Source organism: Mesocricetus auratus, unplaced genomic scaffold (genome assembly GCF_017639785.1).
Source record: "Mesocricetus auratus isolate SY011 unplaced genomic scaffold, BCM_Maur_2.0 Super-Scaffold_100009, whole genome shotgun sequence".
NCBI classification, from domain to species: domain Eukaryota; kingdom Metazoa; phylum Chordata; class Mammalia; order Rodentia; family Cricetidae; genus Mesocricetus; species Mesocricetus auratus.
The window spans coordinates 51,757,520-51,775,957 of NW_024429193.1; the positions used below are offsets into that span (position 1 = coordinate 51,757,520).

At 48.7% G+C, this 18,438-nt stretch overlaps 1 protein-coding gene and 1 non-coding gene across 3 annotated transcripts in view; one reads left to right on the forward strand and one right to left on the reverse strand.

Annotated features, from left to right (window-relative positions):
* The window catches only part of Mov10 (Mov10 RISC complex RNA helicase), a 25,006-nt gene continuing 6,568 nt past the window's right edge, over positions 1 to 18,438 (forward strand). The window contains exons 1-12 of one of the 2 annotated variants that reach the window (XM_021230947.2): positions 1 to 59; positions 161 to 384; positions 10,950 to 11,153; positions 11,384 to 11,619; positions 11,757 to 12,018; positions 14,443 to 14,577; positions 14,747 to 14,915; positions 16,840 to 16,994; positions 17,253 to 17,429; positions 17,540 to 17,687; positions 17,942 to 18,100; positions 18,328 to 18,431. In XM_021230947.2, the coding sequence (XP_021086606.1) occupies positions 248 to 384; positions 10,950 to 11,153; positions 11,384 to 11,619; positions 11,757 to 12,018; positions 14,443 to 14,577; positions 14,747 to 14,915; positions 16,840 to 16,994; positions 17,253 to 17,429; positions 17,540 to 17,687; positions 17,942 to 18,100; positions 18,328 to 18,431 (1,886 nt within the window). In that variant the 5' untranslated portion in view covers positions 1 to 59; positions 161 to 247. Of the gene's footprint in view, positions 60 to 160; positions 385 to 3,049; positions 3,126 to 10,949; positions 11,154 to 11,383; positions 11,620 to 11,756; positions 12,019 to 14,442; positions 14,578 to 14,746; positions 14,916 to 16,839; positions 16,995 to 17,252; positions 17,430 to 17,539; positions 17,688 to 17,941; positions 18,101 to 18,327; positions 18,432 to 18,438 lie in introns of those variants that run through there. The other variant, XM_040752109.1, reaches the window with a different exon arrangement.
* LOC121142560 lies at positions 12,161 to 12,269 on the reverse strand. The gene has a single exon (XR_005879594.1). It is a non-coding gene; the product is annotated as a U6 spliceosomal RNA (small nuclear RNA).

Genomic DNA, 18,438 nt, shown 5'->3' on the forward strand with positions numbered 1-18,438 from the left:
AAAGAGTTAATGCGAAGAGGGGGAGGGGATAGGACGAAGAGACCGAAAGGAAGGCTCAGGTAGGAGAGGGACGGAGGAGGGGAGGCTGGCGGGGAGAAGGTGGCTGGCAGGAGCAGACGTCAGAGGTGGGGGGCTTTTCCCCTTTGCACCCTCACCCCAGAGCAGCCAACTCTAAACCGCGGCAGCGACTTTCAGTTTCATTTCCACGGACCCTCCTGCCTGGGCCGCAGCCGCAGCCGCCGCCGCGATGCCCAGCAAGTTCAGCTGCCGAAAGCTCCGGGAGGCGGGCCAGAGGTTCGAGAGTTTCCTGGCCGAACGGGGACTGGACCTGGAGACAGATCGCGAGCGGCTGCGGGCGATTTACAACCGCGACTTCAAGCCCAGGTACGGGCCGGCCCACCATGGGCCCCAAGGCTCGGGGCCAGCGCCGGGGCGTTGGGGCCACCTTCCCGCCGCGGGCGCACAGGGATGCAGCCCCGGGCCGATCGGGCCGGGCCGGTCCTGGCAGTCCTCCTCCCGCTCCTGCCCACGCCCAGCCAGCGCCACCCCGAGCCCGCCCGCTCTGCACAGCCCGGCCCGGCGGGGAGGGGTCGGTGCCCACGCGCGGCTCGCAGCAGCCCGGGCTCAATGGTGGGGGAGGGGAACCCCACAGGGAAGTCGCTGCAGGCGCGGGCTAAGCGGGGATCCCCGCCCCCTCGATGAGGGGCAGCTGCCCTCAGGGTCCACGCTACGGGAGAGCTGAAGAGGCCCAGGGTAGGCAGGACAATCTCAGGAGCTTGGGGGAGAAAAAGAGCACAAACTGCGTAGGCAGTTAAACCTCCATTAGCACCTGTGGCTTCTCCATGGAGACCCAGGGCCAGGGGCTGCCTCCCGGAGGCCCCTTTTCCCCATGGCTGAAGATATTTGGTTTCCCTTTCCTGTTACCACCCAAGTGAAAAATCAAAGAGACTTCTGTCAAACCATAGACGTGTGCTTCGAAACACCTCTATCAACAGGCTGCTGCCTTGAATGGAAGATGAAGAGTTTAACTGGGATGGGCATAAAGAGTTTGTACTAATAAATAGGGAAATGGGATTGGAGCTTAACAGATTTTGAGAGACTTTGAGTTGCAGCTAACCAAAATACCTGTGTGAGTGAGTTGTGTCTGCTGTGATTTGGGACAAATCTTAGATGGAATTAGTAACGGCAGTGTGGCTTGAGGTTAGTGAAGAACATGGGGATTGTCCATATTGACCAGAACATTAGTTATTAATGATCTTACATCTTGAAAGGAACATCAAGAGGGTTGAGCAGCTTCTTGAAGAGAAGGCAAAGATGATGCTGACCCGCTTTATGGTCTACATTGTGCTGGGCGCTGTGGGGACACCAATGAAAGCTACAGTAAACAACAAAGGCTGTGACATGCATACAGCTTATAGTCTGTAGTATGCTGTACAACAGGGCGAAATGATGATGCTTGGAGATAGTAAGGAAAATGTTGACGGGATGTAAAGAGCATTCGCCACTGGATAGTCACATTTCCCCAGCCACGAGTTCACCTCTGTTCACCTATGTCCACAAAGCGCAGTGTGGCTCTGAACACAAGTCAGGTACTGTGGCGGTAGGAGAGAGTGATAGAGCTTAACTCCAAATACGCCGGATTGCTAGGGACTCATAACAGATGGGAGACATCAATGCATTGTTTACTGAATGGAAACATCACACTCCAAGAGCAGTTCTTACTATAGGCAGACCAGAGAGCTAGGTATCAAAGATGGAGGGTGGGAAAGTTGATCAGATCATCAGAGCAGGGGAGTGTCTCGCTAAATTAACTTAGGCTTCTTATTAAAACTGAGGTGGGCAAGCCTAAAGCTAAGGGTGTAGGGAGCCAACCTCAAGGCCCAGCTCAGAGGAGTTGACTCAAGTTTAACCTAGGAGGCTTTGTCAGCTCCAAAGCAGAAGGCAGCTATGTTGGGATGCATACAAAAAACAAAAACTATGTGTGATAGATATAGGGACTGATTTGTTTATTTTAGCCAAGTTTATTAGTGTCTAGGCTAGCCTCAAACTTTTGAACTTCTGCCTCAGGCTCCCAAATCCTAGAATAGCAGATTTGACTTAAACCACCATTCCTGGTTATTATAATGTGTTGGATTTTTATCTTCCTTTTTTTGTTGTTGTTGTTGTTCTTGGGGTGTGATGGTATTTTATTTGTACTGTAACAAAGCTTGCCTGAGGACCAGAACACAGAGCTAAGCCACTGGCTAGCGGCGCACCTAGTTAAGAGCTAAGCCACTAAGCTAGCTATAGAGGACAGGCAGTGGTGGCCACACCTTTAATTCCAGCTCTCAGGAGAGAGAGACAGACAGATGGATCTCTGTGAGTTCAAGGCCACCCTGGGCTACATGAGAGTGAGTGAATCAGTCTAAAAGAGAAACAGAGCTCACACCTTTGATCCCAGCACTTGGGATGACACATCTTTACCCACAGTGCTAGAGAGGAATGTAAGGCAGGAGCTCAGTGCAGTCTAGGCAGTCTGAGGAGTGCAGTTTGGAGATGCAGTCAGAGGCCACGGTCATCTCTTTGGTATGAGCATCGGTAGAGTTGTTGGCGGCTTTGCTTCTCTGATCTCCAGGCAAGCTTTATTTGTTAGATTACCAACATTGGAGTCTGACGTTTTGTTTCAAGATTTATTTTATTTGTGTGTGCCTGTGCACACTGTATGTAAGTGCCCACAGGGATCTAAAGAGGGCATCAGATTCCCTGGAGCTGGGGTTCCAGGCACTTGTGAACTTCTCAACATGGATTCTTTGAGAATCTAACTCCAGTCACAGAGCCATCTCTCCAATCCCATTTGGCTTTTGAAACAGGATTTCATACATGAAAATTACTCTGTCGCCTTGAAACATGATTTCATGTACCCCAGGCTAAACCCAAAATTACTCCGTAGCCAAGGCTGACCTTGAGTTTCTGATTTCTCCTTTCTCCAGCTCTCGTGTGCTAGAATGATCGGCATGTGTCACGGCAGCTAGGGTTTGCTCCTATTTTTTTTTCCCAATTTATTTTGCAGTGCTGGAGATTGAACCCAGGGCCTTGCATTTGCTAGGCAAGCAAACCCTCCACTGAACGGCATCTGTAGCCCTAAGGTAATTTTTACTGTGTGCACTTGTATTTTGCCCAAATAAAACTGGGAGACTGACCTTGGTCTTGGAGGAAAGATAAAGTTTTAGTACAAGAGAAGAAGAAGAAAGCCCTGAGTATGGGTTTGTATCTTATCATGAGACCTACTCGACAAAACTGAGGAGTATCTGACCTGGGTATTTTAGAGATTGTTGTGGTGAGAGTGTTCCCAAGTCACTGGAAAAAGCAGTAGCGGCGGGTTTTTAGCATACGTCCTTCTCTGCCAGCTGCTGGAGATTTCTACTTGGAAGGAAGCGTAAGTCTTCCTCGTGTCCCCCACCCCTTCCTTTTTTTGTGTGTGGTTTTTTTTTCTTTTTTTTTTTTTTTCTGAGACAGGGTTTCTCTGTGGCTTTTGGAGGTTGCCCTGGAACTAGCTCTGGTAGACCAGGCTGGTCTCGAACTCGCAGAGATCCGCCTGCCTCTGCCTCCCGAGTGCTGGGATTAAAGGCATGCCCCACCAACGCCTGGCCACCCCTTCCTTTTTAATAGGGTCTTTTGTATCCCAAACTGGCCTTGATGACCTTGAGCTGCTTCCACTTCTATCCTAGGAGTCTCCCTCTGAGGGCTTTGCGTGCTAGGCAAACACTCTACCACCAACTGAATTACATCCCCAGCCCCTTCCTCCTATGCAGTGTGTGTGTGTGTGTGTGTGTGTGTGTGTGTGTGTGTGTTGAGCTGGGTTCATCGGTTTGCTTGTAAAGCACAATCTCCCCTTCAGCCATCTCATCAACCCTACTATGTGCTCTTTAAAGCCAGACCATGATTAATTGCTTCTTCCTCTAGATCGTCATAGCTTTCTCTTTGTACACTGAGTATAGCCTAATAGCCTATTTACAACCGGATTACGCTGCTTCTCATTAAAACTCTACTGCTGCCCCCCCCCCCACTTTCAGGTCCCCTGCCTTTAGTTGTGTGTCTCAGCTCTCAGCATAGAGTTTGCATATAGTAAATGCCCAGTAAACACTTGCAGAATCCAGTTGACCAAGAGTGAACATAGAAATTCACCCTTCTCAGGAGTTCTTGGGACCTTCCTACTAGGAAAATAACTGCTTTCCAGGTAGGTGACTTTATATTAAGTGAGCAAGAGGCAGGAGTTGAAGCCCACAGAGGTGATGGAAGGAGTTAGTTTTGTTAGTCTTTTTTTTTTTTTTTTGGTAGGGGAGGATGATGAAGCTGGGTCCTTCTAGGCTGTAGGCTGGTCTAAAACTCGTTGTGTAACCCAGATTGACCTCAACAACTTTGAGACAATTCTTTTGTTTCAGCCTTTGGATAATCCTCCTGCCTCAATTGCCTGCATGCTACTGGTATTATAGATGAAAACCTTCACTTCAAAATAAAAGACTGGCAGCCTGGCCTAGTGATGCAGGCCTGTTATACCATCATTTGAGAGATAAGAGATAGGATGATCAGGAGCTTAAGGTTGCCTTTGGCATATAGCAAATTTGAAGCCAGCCTGGGCTATATAAGACCCTATCTTCAAAACCCAAGCACCTCCTACCCTAAGTTCAGGGAACATCTTTGAGGAGGGTGGCTGTGATGTGCTCTCTCTGGCCCTGACAAGACCTTGAACTCACAGCAGCTGTCCTTCCTGCTGCAGAGTTTCTGCATTGGTGGGGAAGGCGGCCCCACCCCCAGCTGAGGACAAGTGCAGGTTGATGGCTACCGGAGAAGGGAGGATTATTTTTCTCCTTGGGGCAATGGTAACTGGTATTTGCCCATGCTCCAATGGTGGCACCACATTGGTGTCCGTATGGGACTTGGTGGATTATATTTTCAAGGCAGGGAGCAGTCTGAGGAGATGGCTCAGCTGGTACAGGTACTTATTACCTAGCCTGACAACTCAAGTTCAAGCCCCAGGACCTATTTAGTCTAAGGAGAGAACCAACTCCCACGAATTGTCCTCTCACCACACACACACACACACACACACACACACACACACACACACACACACTAAAGAAAAGTGAATGCTTAAAAGAAAGATTATTAAAGAAGACATGAAACTGAGAGGAAGATGTATGGATAGAAAATTCAAGGAGTTGGAGGTGGAGTGGGGGGTGTATATGATCAAAATATATAGTATGTATGTATGAAATTCTAAAGGAATAACTAGAATATTATTCAAAAGTAGGGGCTGGAGAGATGGCTCATGGATTAAGAGCACTTGATGCTCTCACAGAAGACCAGGGCTACATTACCAGAGCCCACATGGCACCTCACAATTGTCTATAACTCCAGTTCCAGGACATTGTGACACCCTCTTGTGGCCTCTGCAGGCACCAAGCACACCACAAATGACGCGCAGATGTACATGCCGAACAACACCTATTCACGTAAAATAAAAATCAAAAGCAAATCAACATAGACTGATATAGTTAAGGTTTTAGAAATATCCTTGGCTTTTTGCATGAATGGTGGTTTGGTGTCTTCCCTGAAATCCCCAGTGAAAACTGCACTATACTTGGTAGCCTTGGAGTATACGCACCCTTCATAAGACAGTTTCTGCATAAAACAACAATAGCCATCCATTCTGTCCTCATTGTGACTCTCTAGTGTGTGTGTGTGTGTGTGTGTGTGTGTGTGTGTGTGTGTGTGTGTGTGTAAGAGAGGGAGAAAGGGAGGGGGAGAAAGAAAGAGAGACTAGGTCTATGTAACCTAGTTTGGGTTCAAACTAGCAACAATCCTGGCTCATGTCTATAATTGCAGTGGTTGATTGAGGCAGAAAGCACACAGGTTTAAGGCTAGCCTAGGCTACATAAACTAGGCTTTGTCTCAAAAATCCAAAATAAATAAATAAATTCAAACCCGAGTTTGTAAAACTAATGTCTCTTTAAGATCACTCCAAATCAGATACCAGATTCCTGGTTTGGGCTTTTTTTTTTTTTTTCTTTTTTAATTAGCTGCCATTTGAGCAACAGGCAAATGGCGTGGAGAGGGCAGTGGAGCCTAAGGATGTCTGCAAAGACAAGAAAACCTGCTGAGGAGCAGTGATACAAGTGGCTGGGAAGGGTCGACGTGCCTTCTGGATACGTGACTAGAGTCAGCATGGGTGGTGGCAATGGCTACTGTTGGAAAGAGTTGTGAGATAGGTAAGCCACACACGTGGTACTTAGCATAGGACCCAGTAAGTACTCAGAAAGGTGTTCTGTTGGTAGAAATGATGTTGCTGCACACGCTGTCATTGTAACTGTAAGTGTGACAGGCCGAAGGGTCAGGTGGATTTGTGCACTGTGGAGTTGTTAGTGGGCATGTGGTTAGGTCTGCGTTTGGGAACACTGCCTGTGTACGGGATAGACCATGCATGGAAGGAGAGCTACAAAGCCAGAAGTAGAGTCAGCAGTAACGGAGCCTAGAAATAATGACAGCAGATATGACCAAGCTGGTTTCAGAGGCATTGCAAATGACATGCTAGGCAAGGTTCGTGTGAGATGTAATCTCGTCGCTTGGGAGATAGTAGGAGGAGGATCTATGCCTGTTCAAGGCAAGTCAGAGCTACACAGTGACACCCTGTCATCTATGCCATTGACCAGGGAAGTAAGAATTAAAAAAAAATGGTTTTTAGTTAAAAATTTTTTTAAAGATAGCAAAAACTAACCAGGAGTGTTTCACATACCTGGTAGAGGCAGGAGGATAAGGAGTTTTAGGCCCGCCTGAGCTACAAGAGAGCTTGTCTCAAAATGGAGACTATAAAAACAATGTAAACAATTAGCCAGGTGGTGGTGACAGGGCGCATACCTTTAGTCCAGCAGAGGCAGATGGATCTCTGAGGTTAAGGCCAGTCTGGTCTACAGATCTTTCCAGGACAGCCAGGACTGTTACACAGAGAAACCCTGCCTTGAAAAACTAGGAAAAAAGTAGACAATTGAAAATTTCTGGTGTTAGGGACTGGAAAGGGGGCTTTCTGAAGCTCTTGCTGATGAGAACATAAATTTGTATTACTGGTTTAGGAGAGGCAGTTTTGCAGAAGTTACCAGTTGTGCTGGGTATGGTTGCATAAGCCTGTAAATCCAGTGTCTGAAAATCCAGACAGTAGGATCATGAGTTTGAGGCCAGCTCCTATCTCCAAAAGAAAATCACCTTTTTACTAAAGTTGTAAAAGTTCATTCATTCTTTTTGGCTCACCCCGAAATTCTGTTTCCAAGAGCGTGTCCCACTGGATTTGTTTAAAGTACAAGCTTTTTTTGTGTGTGTGTGAATGATTATTATTATGGCATCAAAAAGCATGAGCAGCCTGCCTCTGTCATTGGAGAATTGACTACCCCATTTAAATTAAAGCTGGGCTACTTTCTGTAGCTGTTCAGAGGAAGAAGATGGCACCATAGAGCACTGTCACAAATCGTGTCTGTCTGTATATGTATAGTTAAGAGGAATGCTTACCAAGTAACAATTGCTGTCCTTCCCATATCAGCAAGAGCTTGGAGTGAAGGCCTTTCACACTGCATGTGCTATGCAGTCTTGCTTAAATGTCTCACGCTTGCTGAATGCCTTCTTCATTTCTCCTTATGCATGCATACTTAAACCTAGGTAAGTTTACCCACAGAGGGCCATTATCTTCTGTCCTTTTCTTTCCTTTTTTTTTTTCTTTTTAGTTTTTTTTTGAGACAGAGTTTCTCTGTGTAGCTCTGACTGTCCTGGCACTCACTCTGTAGGCCAGGCTGGCCTTGAACTCAGAAATCCCTCTGCCTCTGCCTCCCAAGTGCTGGGACTAAAGGTGTGCGCCACCACTGCCCAGCTGTCCTTTTCTATCATTCTTTTCATTGTAAACTCCTCCATACTATCCCATTTTTGTTCCTTTGTAAATTATATTTATTTAGTGTGCGCTTGTGTGGGGGTCAGAGGACAATTTATGGGAGCCGGCTCTTCCTTCCACCATATATATGTAACTGGAAGGTGGACCAGGCACCTTTACCTATTAAGCTGTCTCACCAGCCTTCTGTTTCTTTGGGGTGTTTCGTTTGTTTGTTTTTGAGACAGAGTCTCGATGTGTACCTTTAGCTGGTACGAACTCACTAAGTAGGTCAGGCTGGCCTCAAACTCACAGAGATGCACTTGCCTCTGCCTCACAAGCCTCACACATGCTGGAATTAAAGGTGTGTGCCACCAAGCTCAGCCCAGTTTGTTTTTGAGACAGTATCTTACTGTATAGCCCCAGTTACTCTGCACCCTATTATGCAGACCAGGCTAACATCAGATTTGGGGTGGTCTTCAGCCTCTGCCTTCCAAGTGCTGGGATTATGGGTATGAACCACCATGCCTCTTTCTACCATGCTCTCTTCTGATTCTTCTCCCTCTTGAGGCTTCTTCTGTTTCCTCTTCCTCCCTGGCCTGTGTTGGTCTTGGCTATTCTCAGACTACATCTCCCTGGGGAGGTCCCAAGCACGAGTCCTTGGTTGTTAACTATCACCAGGGGACTCCCTAATATTGACTTTGATGTGAGATCTCAGCTCCTGCCTCACATAACCAGGGCTGCCTTTGGACCACAGGCATCTCAAACCCATCATGTCCAATGCAAATGTGATGGTCCTTCTGGCTACCTACCTCCTGCTTCTTTGGGGACAGTTGCAGAACTAAAGTCCTTGATTTGGGTATTCCAGGTGCTTCTCTCCTTCCACTCTCTATTCTCCCTCCCGTCAGTCACCAAATTCTGCTAATTTGCGTTCTCAATATGATCAGATCCAACCCCTCCTGTTTCTACCACTGCCCCATTCAGGCCTTTGGTATCTCTTAACCAGACAACTGCAGTGGCCTTCTTCTAACTGATCTCCCTGCCTACAGTCTTGCCTCCAGCATATTCATCCTTCAATCCTGATGCCAGAGTGATCTGAAATGCAAATATGATCTTGCCACTCCCCTGCTTAAAACCCACCTGCAGTGGTTCTGTAACTACAGGGTAGCCTCTGACAAGGGCTGAAAGTAAGTTGTTCCTACCCCTGCTGTGATTAGACCTCTTCCCACTAATACAAATACTAACTATAGCAGCTAACATTTACCAAGCATTTCTCACTGTGCTTTCAAATGACTTACCATCCTTTTAAAAGAAACCATAGTCTCTTCAATGTTGTCTGAATCATACTGCTCTCCTTTCTTGGGATGAAGGAGAGAGGCAGAGTTATAGGTATGGGACACAAGATGTTCTGAGCCACAAAGGACCTTACTGTGTCCTCTTTTAAGCAGCCGTGCTGATTTATCCCCAGTGATAGGTTACTAAGAATCACCACACTGTTGCTAGGTTATGCTGTGATAACCCAACAGTCCCAACGACCATTGAGGGAAGTTATCACTCCTCCAGATCTTGACTGTTCATCAGCTATGTCATGTGTTTGGGAGCATCCTCAGGCTCCTGGGTACCAGAAAAGGGAAGTGGAGGACTACTGAAAGTCAGGGTCGGGTCCAGGCTCCTTGCCTGTCATGTAAAACAATCTGGATCTGCCCATCTCTGCCACCTCCTATCATCCCTTCCCTTGAGCCTTTCACTGTAGTACAAATCAATTGTATGTGACACTAACCTCCACTCACCCTTACTGAGGTCTGCTTCGTGCCAAGCACTGGGCTGATGGTTCCCTACAATGTCCTGTCTCAAGTGAGCCTCAGGGTGGCCTTTTAAGCAGGTCTTCAGTTCCCATATTATTTTTTTGTTTTTGTTTTTTGGGTATTGGGGTATTTTGGTTTGTTTGGGATGTTTTGTTTTTGTGTTTTTCTTTTTGTTTTGTGTTTTGTTTTGGGGTTGAACCTCAGGCCTCACACATGCTAGGTAGAATTCTTAACCTCTGCCCTCCGTAGACCCCAATAGCTCAAAAGAGGAAGAAAGCAACGTGCTGGGAGATAGCCCCCTGAAGCCCGCTGAAGCAGCTGGCACGCACAGCCCGTCACCCATACCCATGAGTTTGCCCACTTTGTGTTCCTCTTGCCTGGGGAATGCCCACTCATTCCTCAGAGACCTGTCCCTGCCCCAGACAGTCCTCAGTGCCCAGGCTTAGCCCACTGAGCTGCTCGGGGCAGTCTCAGCAACCCCGCCCCATCACCATGCTGGAACGTCTGGGTTCTCTCTGAGTGGTCCTCAAGGCTGGATCTAGGGTAGGCAGCTTGGAACCAGCCGCAAGTGCAGTGTCGGCACCTAGCATGCCTCCGTAAGTGTGTGGAGTGGACTACACTGAACACCAGGTGCTGAGCCTGAGGTCGCCCTGCTGACCACTCTTCCTGTCTTCACCTCTCTAGGCACAAAGCCAGGCTATTTGATCTCGGGAGAAGGATCCTTTCCCTTCCTGCTTGGGTTCCACCTGCACCCTTTGACTTCCGGTGGAAACTGCTGTCCGATCTGCCACCTTGCCCACACTCTGGACATCTCTGCTCTCTATGACCCCCTTTCTCAGCCCTCCCTACAGCCTGGGACCTGTCCATTCCTATGAGCCATCGTTTTCAAATTCCCTTTAGCCTTAGCTCTTCCCGCTGCACTTTTTTTTTTGATGTCCCAAATAGTCATGTCCCCTCCCCCCTTTTAAAAAAAAATCTGTTTCTCTCTTTGTCTTCCCAGCCAACAGCCCAATATTGGACTTTTCTCCACAGTGCTGTTTAAGCCAGTTATTTTGTGTTGGAAAGCCCCAATGCCTTGCTTTAAGTTGTTAAAAATTCCTCCCATCCCTAGCCGGAGTCTCTGCCTCTGAGCCCCATCCTGTCTTGAAGCAGGGCTGGTGTGTCCCTGCAGAGAGCAAGCAGCCCTTGGGCCTTCCCCAGCACCCTCTCCACAGCCACCCTGCCTTCCCTCACTTCCCAGTGTCCTCTGCTTCTGGCAGCTATGGGACCCCTGCCCCTGGCTTCTCCTCCATGCTGTATGGAATGAAGATTGCAAATCTGGCCTTCGTCACCAAGACTCGGGTCAGGTTCTTCAAACTAGACCGCTGGGCTGATGTGCAGTTACCAGAAAAGAGGCGAATAAAGCCAGGCTCGAATGTCAGCAAACAACACAGGTCATTGTTGGCCAGGATCTTTCATGACAGGTGTGTGAGCGCATGCCCTGTGAGTGGGCAGGGGAGGGCAAGGGAAAGGATGTCTGGCTTGAAAACCAGTGGATTTCCTTGGTAAGCTCCCCCTCCCCCAGGAAGGAAGAGACAGGGAATTAATCCAGGGAGGAGATGGGTTCCCAAGCACTCCTGATACCTTCCCCAGGGCAATTTCCCAGTCCAAGGTCCTCTTGCCCCATACTCCCTTGACTCCCACTCTTCCCCAGGGCTGAATATCTTCATGGGAAGCATGGGGTGGACGTGGAGGTCCAGGGACCCCATGAAGCCCGAGATGGGCAGCTCCTTATCCGCCTGGACTTGAACCGCAAAGAGGTACTGACCCTAAGACTTCGAAACGGAGGAACCAAGCCTGTTACCCTCACTCATCTCTTTCCACTCTGCTGGACACCCCAGTTTGCCTTCTACCATGGCGAACAGGACCTGCCCTGCCCACTGGGCCCAGGTGAGTGGTCTTGTAAGGTGAAGTAGCCCTCGGGTGGTCTAACCCGGAAAAATATTGTCTCTGCTCAGTGGGTTCCTGCCTTGGGATGGGGTTGCTGTGGGTAGGGCCTCTGCCTCACTCAGCTTACCTTGTTGCAGGTGAAAGCTATGAGCTGCATGTCTACTGTAAGACCAGTATTGTGGGCTACTTCCCAGCCACTGTCCTCTGGGAACTGCTGGGACCTGGGGACGCAGGGGCAGAAGGAGCAGAAACTTTCTACATTGCTCGCTTCTTGGCTGCCGTCGCCCACAGCCCCCTGGCTGCACAGTTGAAGCCCACGACTCCCTTCAAGCGCCCCCCTCGGCTTACTAGAAACCCTGTATTGACCAACCGGATAGAGGAAGGAGAGAGGCCTGACCGGTAACTGGATAATGACATCGTGGGCACTTGGGAAGACCCCCGAGCTAGGAGACACAGCCCCCTTTCTGAACTTCAGGTTGTTCCCTCCTGGGTCTCACATTACTTTCGTGTCAGAGAAGCAAGCTACAGGAGGGACAGTGTGAAAATTCTTTTTTTTTAATGCTTCATGAATTTGTGTGTCATCCTTATGCAGGAGCCATGCTAATTTTCTCTGTATCATTCCAATTAATATGTGTGATGCCAAAGGGATCACACGTGGACATTCTTAAGTGTTTACACTATGTAGAGAAATGGTAGCCTATTGTGGACCTTTCTTTTTCCTCTCCCCTCCACTTCCTCCATCCACCTCGTCTTGTTCCATGGTGCTGGGCATTGAACTCAGGGCTTTGTGCATGCCAAGTAATGTTTTCCCCCTGAACTACATCACCTACTCCACCCCCATTTGTTTTTTTTATCATCTTTTTTTTAAAGATTTATTTATTTATTACATATACACCAGATTGAATTGTAGATGGTTGTCAGCCACCGTGTGGTTGCTGGGAATTGAACTCAAGACCTCTGGAAGAGCAGTCAGTGCTCTTAACCTCTGAGCCATCTCTCCAGCCCCCCTCCATTTGTTTTTTAAAGATCTGTGTTATTTTTAATAGTGTGGGTGCCAATTCCCCTGGAGCTGGAGTTGTAGACTGTTGTGAGCCACCTGACCTGGGTGGTGGGAACCAAACTCTGTGTAACAGCTCTGCCTATCCTGGAACTCTCTATGTAGACTAGGTGGGCCTCAAACTCACAGAGATCTGTCTGTCTCTGCCTGACTTAATTTTATTTTTCATGACAGGGTCTCACTGTATTATCCTGGAGGACCTGGAGCTCACTATGCAGACTAAAGTGACCTGGAACTCATTGAGATCCACTCCCTCTGCCTCCCAAGTACTGGAATTAAAGGCGTACGCCACCACACCTGGCACTCACTATTAGATGTCTCCATCTGAGGGAGCTGGCAGAGCAGAAGGCTGGTAGCTGAAGGGCTGCTTGTCCAAAGTGTTCTAAAACTGACGGTGATGATAGTTACACGTATGTGTGAATACAGTAGACCAGTCACAAAACTGGATGTGAGCTTTCCAACAAAGCTATTAAAAGGGCCAGTTGTCGTGGCCCATGCCTTTCATCTCAGCACTCAGGAGGCAAAGGCAAAGGCAGACAGGTCTCTGTGAGTTCAAGATCAGCGTGGTCTACATAGCACTGCAGACCAGCCAGGGCCACATAGTGAAACCTTGTCTAGTAAATAGACAATCAAATCTGAGAGCAAGGCGTGGTAGCGCCTAGCACGTTGGAAGCCAAGGCAGAGTTTCTGTGAGTTACAGTTCAGCTTGTGCTCTGAGAGTTTTAGGCTCAGAGAAAGACCGTCTAAAAACAAAATGAAGGGGTGGAGGGGTGACTCTGCTGCCCTGCAGCAGGCTGAGTTCACTCCCACCACCCAGCTTGAGTGGCTCACAACTGTCTAACTCCTGGTGCCCTCTTCACACACACAATCCACAGAAAGATAAACATTTTAAAATCACGAGTAATACATGCAAACCATGTAATAAGATCTTTATAGTTATATGTTCCTCTTATTACCAATATATATAACCAGACCGTGGTGGCGTACCCCTTTAATCCCAGTACCGGAGAGGCAGAAGCAGATGGATCTCTGTGAGTTTGAGGCCAGCCTGGTCTACAGAGCAAGTTCCAGGACAGCCAGGAATACATAGAGAAAGTCTGTCTCAACACACACACACACACACATACCCCTGCCAAAAAAAGAAAGAAATCGATATTAGGATTGACTGTTCTGGAATGATAGAAATGTTACTTAGTTATTATTTAAAACATATTGCTTTGTTTTTATTGTTTATTTTAGCCAGAGCTGGGCTGGGTAGCTCATTGTACTCACTGCCATTGCTGGGATTATAGACCTGTACCACCACACCCGGCTCACAAAATATGTATTTTTAAATATTTCAAAAATACAGGCTAGAAAGATGGCTCAGAGGTTAAGAGCCCTGACTGAGTTCAAGTCCCAGCAAGGACATGGTGGCTCACAACCGTTCATAATGACATCTGGTGCCCTCTTCTGTCATGCAGTCATATATTTGAGCAGAACAGTGTATACATAATAATTAAATAAGTCTTTAAAAATATTTCAAAAATGCAAATGGTCCAACCTTGGACCAAGCCACTGCGTGAGCAAGGGATCCCTGCATGGCTGCTGACCACACCACAGAAGTCATTGGAGAAATGTTTCTGTGTGCTCCATTTGGCAGTAAGGACACCAAAAAAGTGGAACGATATACGGAGGAATGCCTTCTGCAGACTCCATGGGACATTTCAGAGTCTATGAAGATGAGGGATTTCTGTGTTTGTGACAGGTTTTCTTCCCTCCCACAGCGCCAAGGGCTATGAACTAGAGCTCAGTTTGGCCCTGGGGACCTACTACCCACCCCTCCGCCTCAGGCAACTGCTCCCTACCCTTCTTCAGGGACCAAGTATCTTCACCTCCCCGAAGGAGGTTGCTGAGATCAAGTAGGTACCGGCACTTCGTATCACATGCTGCCTTGTCTTCTGTCTGTGCTCCCTGCTCGGTGCCCACGGCATGTCAGCATGGGGATGAATGAACAGAGAGAGCGGGCGGGAGGGTGAGGGCTGTGTCTGATCCACTCTGTTCCTGCCCCAACTCAACCATCCCTACCAGGGCCCAGCTGGAGACAACCCTGAAGTCCAGGAACTATGAGGTGAAGCTCCGGCTACTGCTGCACCTGGAGGAGCTGCAGATGGAGCACGATATCCGGCACTACGACCTGGAGTCGGTGCCCATGACCTGGGACCCTGTGGATCAGAATCCCAGGCTGCTCACACTGGAGGTTAGGGCTCAAATCTACTGTGGGGAGGGGCGGGCATGCCAGTCAACTTGAAGGATGTAACAGGGCACGATCCCTAACAGGATGAAACAGTTCCTGTTTTAGAAGATATAGACCAAGAGTGGGGTGAGCTTCCTGTCCCCCACAATGTACCAGAATAGGACAATGGTTTTTTTCCACTCATTTATTTTAGGCAGGGTCCCATGTAGCTCAGGCTAGCTTCAGACTTACTTTGTAGCCAAGGGTGATCTTGAACTTCTAACCCTCCTTTGTCTACCACCCCAGTATTGGAGTTATAGGAACAGTCTACCACACCCCGTTCATATTGGTAATGGGATTTTAATGTAGGTTTTTGCTGCCAGCTATGTGATCTTGATGAGTCCCTTGTTTTCTCAGCTTTGTGGATAATTCTGAGACCCTTTTCAAATGTTCACATTTTGATTTTTAAAATTATATATGTGTGAGCCGGGCGTTGGTGGCGCACGCCTTTAATCCCAGCACTCGGGAGGCAGAGGCAGGCGGATCTCTGTGAGTTCGAGGCCAGCCTGGTCTACAGAGCGAGTTCCAGGACAGCCTCCAAAGCCACAGAGAAACCCTGTCTCGAAAAACCAAAAAAAAAAAAATTATATATGTGTGTGTGTGTATGTGTGTGTGTGTAATTTTGTGTGCGTGCAACATGAATACCACACATGTGGAGGCCAGAGGACAATTTGCAGGAGTCTGTTTTCTCTTTCCACCATGTAGGTCCCAGGGATTAAATTCAGGTTGTCAGTTTTGTTTTTTTGTTTTTTTAATTTAAATTAGAAACAAGCTTGCTTCACATGTCAATTCCAGCTCCCTCTCCCTCCCCTCCTTCCCTGTATCCCCACCAGGCTTCCCAGTCCCCCACCCAATCCTCACTCCGTTCCCCAGGGTGGGTGAGGCCCTCTATGGGGGACCTCCAGAGTCTGTCATTTCATTCAGGGCAGGGCGTCCCCCAAGAGTCCTCATTGTTGGATGGCCACCCAAAGTCCATTTGTATGCCAGGGATAAATACTGATCTACTACCCAAGGCCCCATAGGTTGCCCAGGCCTCCTCACTGACACCCACGTTCAGGGGGTCTGGATCAGTCCCATGCTGGCCTCCCAGCCATCAGTCTGGTCAGGTTGTCAGTTTTAGCAGCAGGCACCCTTACCCACTGAGCCACCTCACCAGCCCTCACATTTTGAACATATACACACAAGCTCAGACTTGCTCATGAGAATGGATTAATGCAGAAGAGTGCATACAGATGGGAAGGGCGAGACGTAAGATGTCAGGGAAAGGTCATTTCGAGAAGGGAGTTTGCACCAAGGCTCTAAGGCAAAGCTGGAGCTGAGCTGGCTAAGGAGACACTAACTGGACTGGGACATGGCCACCCCATGTAAAAGTCTTACCCCGGAGGCTCTTAGATACCCAGGCTAGGCACCTCTACAGCCTATGGTCCTTCCCATTCCCGCCCGCCGATTCTTGCTTTGCCTTGTAAGAAAGGAAAACGGGTAAGCTGGGGCTATGAGCCCAGAACCCATGGGATATGGGATAGAAAGACTGTCTTTTTCTTTTTCTTTTCTAATAATTATTTTTATTTAGGTTAGAAACAATCTTGTTTCACATGTCAATCCCAGCTCCCTCTCCCTCCCCTCTTCCCCCGTAGAAAAACTTTAAACCAGGTGGTAGCACACCTTTCATCCCAGCACCTAAGAGGCAGAGGCAGGCAGATCCTGTGAATTTGAGGCCAACTTGATCTACAGAGAGTTCCAGGACAGCCAGCCAGTGCTACACAGAGAAACCCTGTCTCGGGGAAAGAAAAGAGGGGAAGGAAGGAAGGAAGGAAGGAAGGAAGGAAGGAAGGAAGGAAGGAAGGAAGGAAGGAAGGAAGGAAAGTTTCCTTGTGTTCATATCCTATAGGTTCCTGGTGTCACTGAGAGCCGCCCCTCAGTGCTACGGGGTGACCACCTGTTTGCCCTTCTGTCCTCTGAGACCCAACAAGAGGACCCTGTCACTTACAAAGGTTTTGTACACAAGGTGGAACTGGACCGTGTCAAGCTGAGCTTTTCCACAAGGTGAGTGGTGGGAGTACCAAACCACCAAAAGCAACCTTCAGGCTTCTAAGGCCTGTGGTTAGGTCTCGCTTCCAGAGATGACTAGGACCCTGGACACAGGGCAGGGAGTCCCCAAGCTGTGTGAACCACTTCATCTGCTAGAGAACTTTGTAAGGATCTCTTGGGAAGAGGGAGTGGAATGGTGGGAGGTGGAGAGGGTCTGTTCTTTACTGCCCATCCCATGTACCTGGAAATCTCCACTTAATTCTTTGCCCAAAGCCTCCTGAGCCGATTTGTGGATGGGCTGACCTTCAAGGTGAACTTTACCTTCAACCGCCAGCCCCTTCGGGTCCAGCACCGGGCATTGGAGTTGACAGGGCGATGGCTGCTATGGCCCATGCTCTTTCCTGTGGCCTCCCGTGGGGTCCCCCTGCTGCCCTCAGATGTGAAGTTCAAGTGAGACTGGGTCCTGGGGCTGCTTGGGGTGTGGATATTGGGAACGGAGGCCCAGAAGCCTCTGGGATATTGGATGACTTCAAGCTAATATTCCTGGACCCCTCTGCCAGGCTATATGATCGGAGTCTGGAGTCGAACCCCGAGCAGCTGCAGGCCATGAAGCACATTGTGAGGGGCACCACCCGGCCTGCCCCCTACATCATCTTTGGGCCTCCAGGTACTGGCAAGACTGTCACATTAGTGGAGGCCATCAAGCAGGTGAGGCTGGAGCATAATCCCAGGACCTACACTGAGTCGTGCAGCCCCGCATTTGTCTCAATTTTGACTCCCTCTGAATGTTCCTACATGAACATTATGACTGTTGAGTGTTGGTGTGTAAATATGCAGACGTGAATTTGCAGATATTCAATACCAAAGTGTCATCTAGACTAGCGGGTGTCTGGGAGGCAAAGGCAGCCCGAGTCCCCTGTTACAGGAAGCTTCTGCCCATACTGTTGTTTTCTTTGTCTCAGGTAGTGAAGCTCTTGCCCAAAGCCCACATCCTGGCCTGCACGCCATCCAACTCAGGGGCTGACCTCCTCTGTCAGCGGCTCCGGGTCCACCTGCCCAGCTCCATATACCGCCTCCTGGCTCCCAGCAGGGACATCCGGATGGTACCTGAGGACATTAAGGTATGTAGGAAGTGTAGAGGGCCAAGTGATGATGGATGCCTGGGAGGTTCTCAGAGCATCTGAAGACTTGCAGTGTGACTTTGGATGGGTCAGGCCACCTGTGGGGACTGATGTTTTCTTATCCGCAGAGGGAGGGAGGCAGGTACTAAGTGTTAGAGGTCCAGAGCCAGGGTGACAGTAAGAAGGCAAAGAGCCAAGCTGATTTCACATCCTTCCATAACCCACAGACCTGCTGTAACTGGGATCCTAAAAAGGGAGAGTATATATATCCTGCCAAGAAGCATCTCCAGCAATATCGAGTCTTAATTACCACCCTCATCACCGCCAGCAGGTAAGGG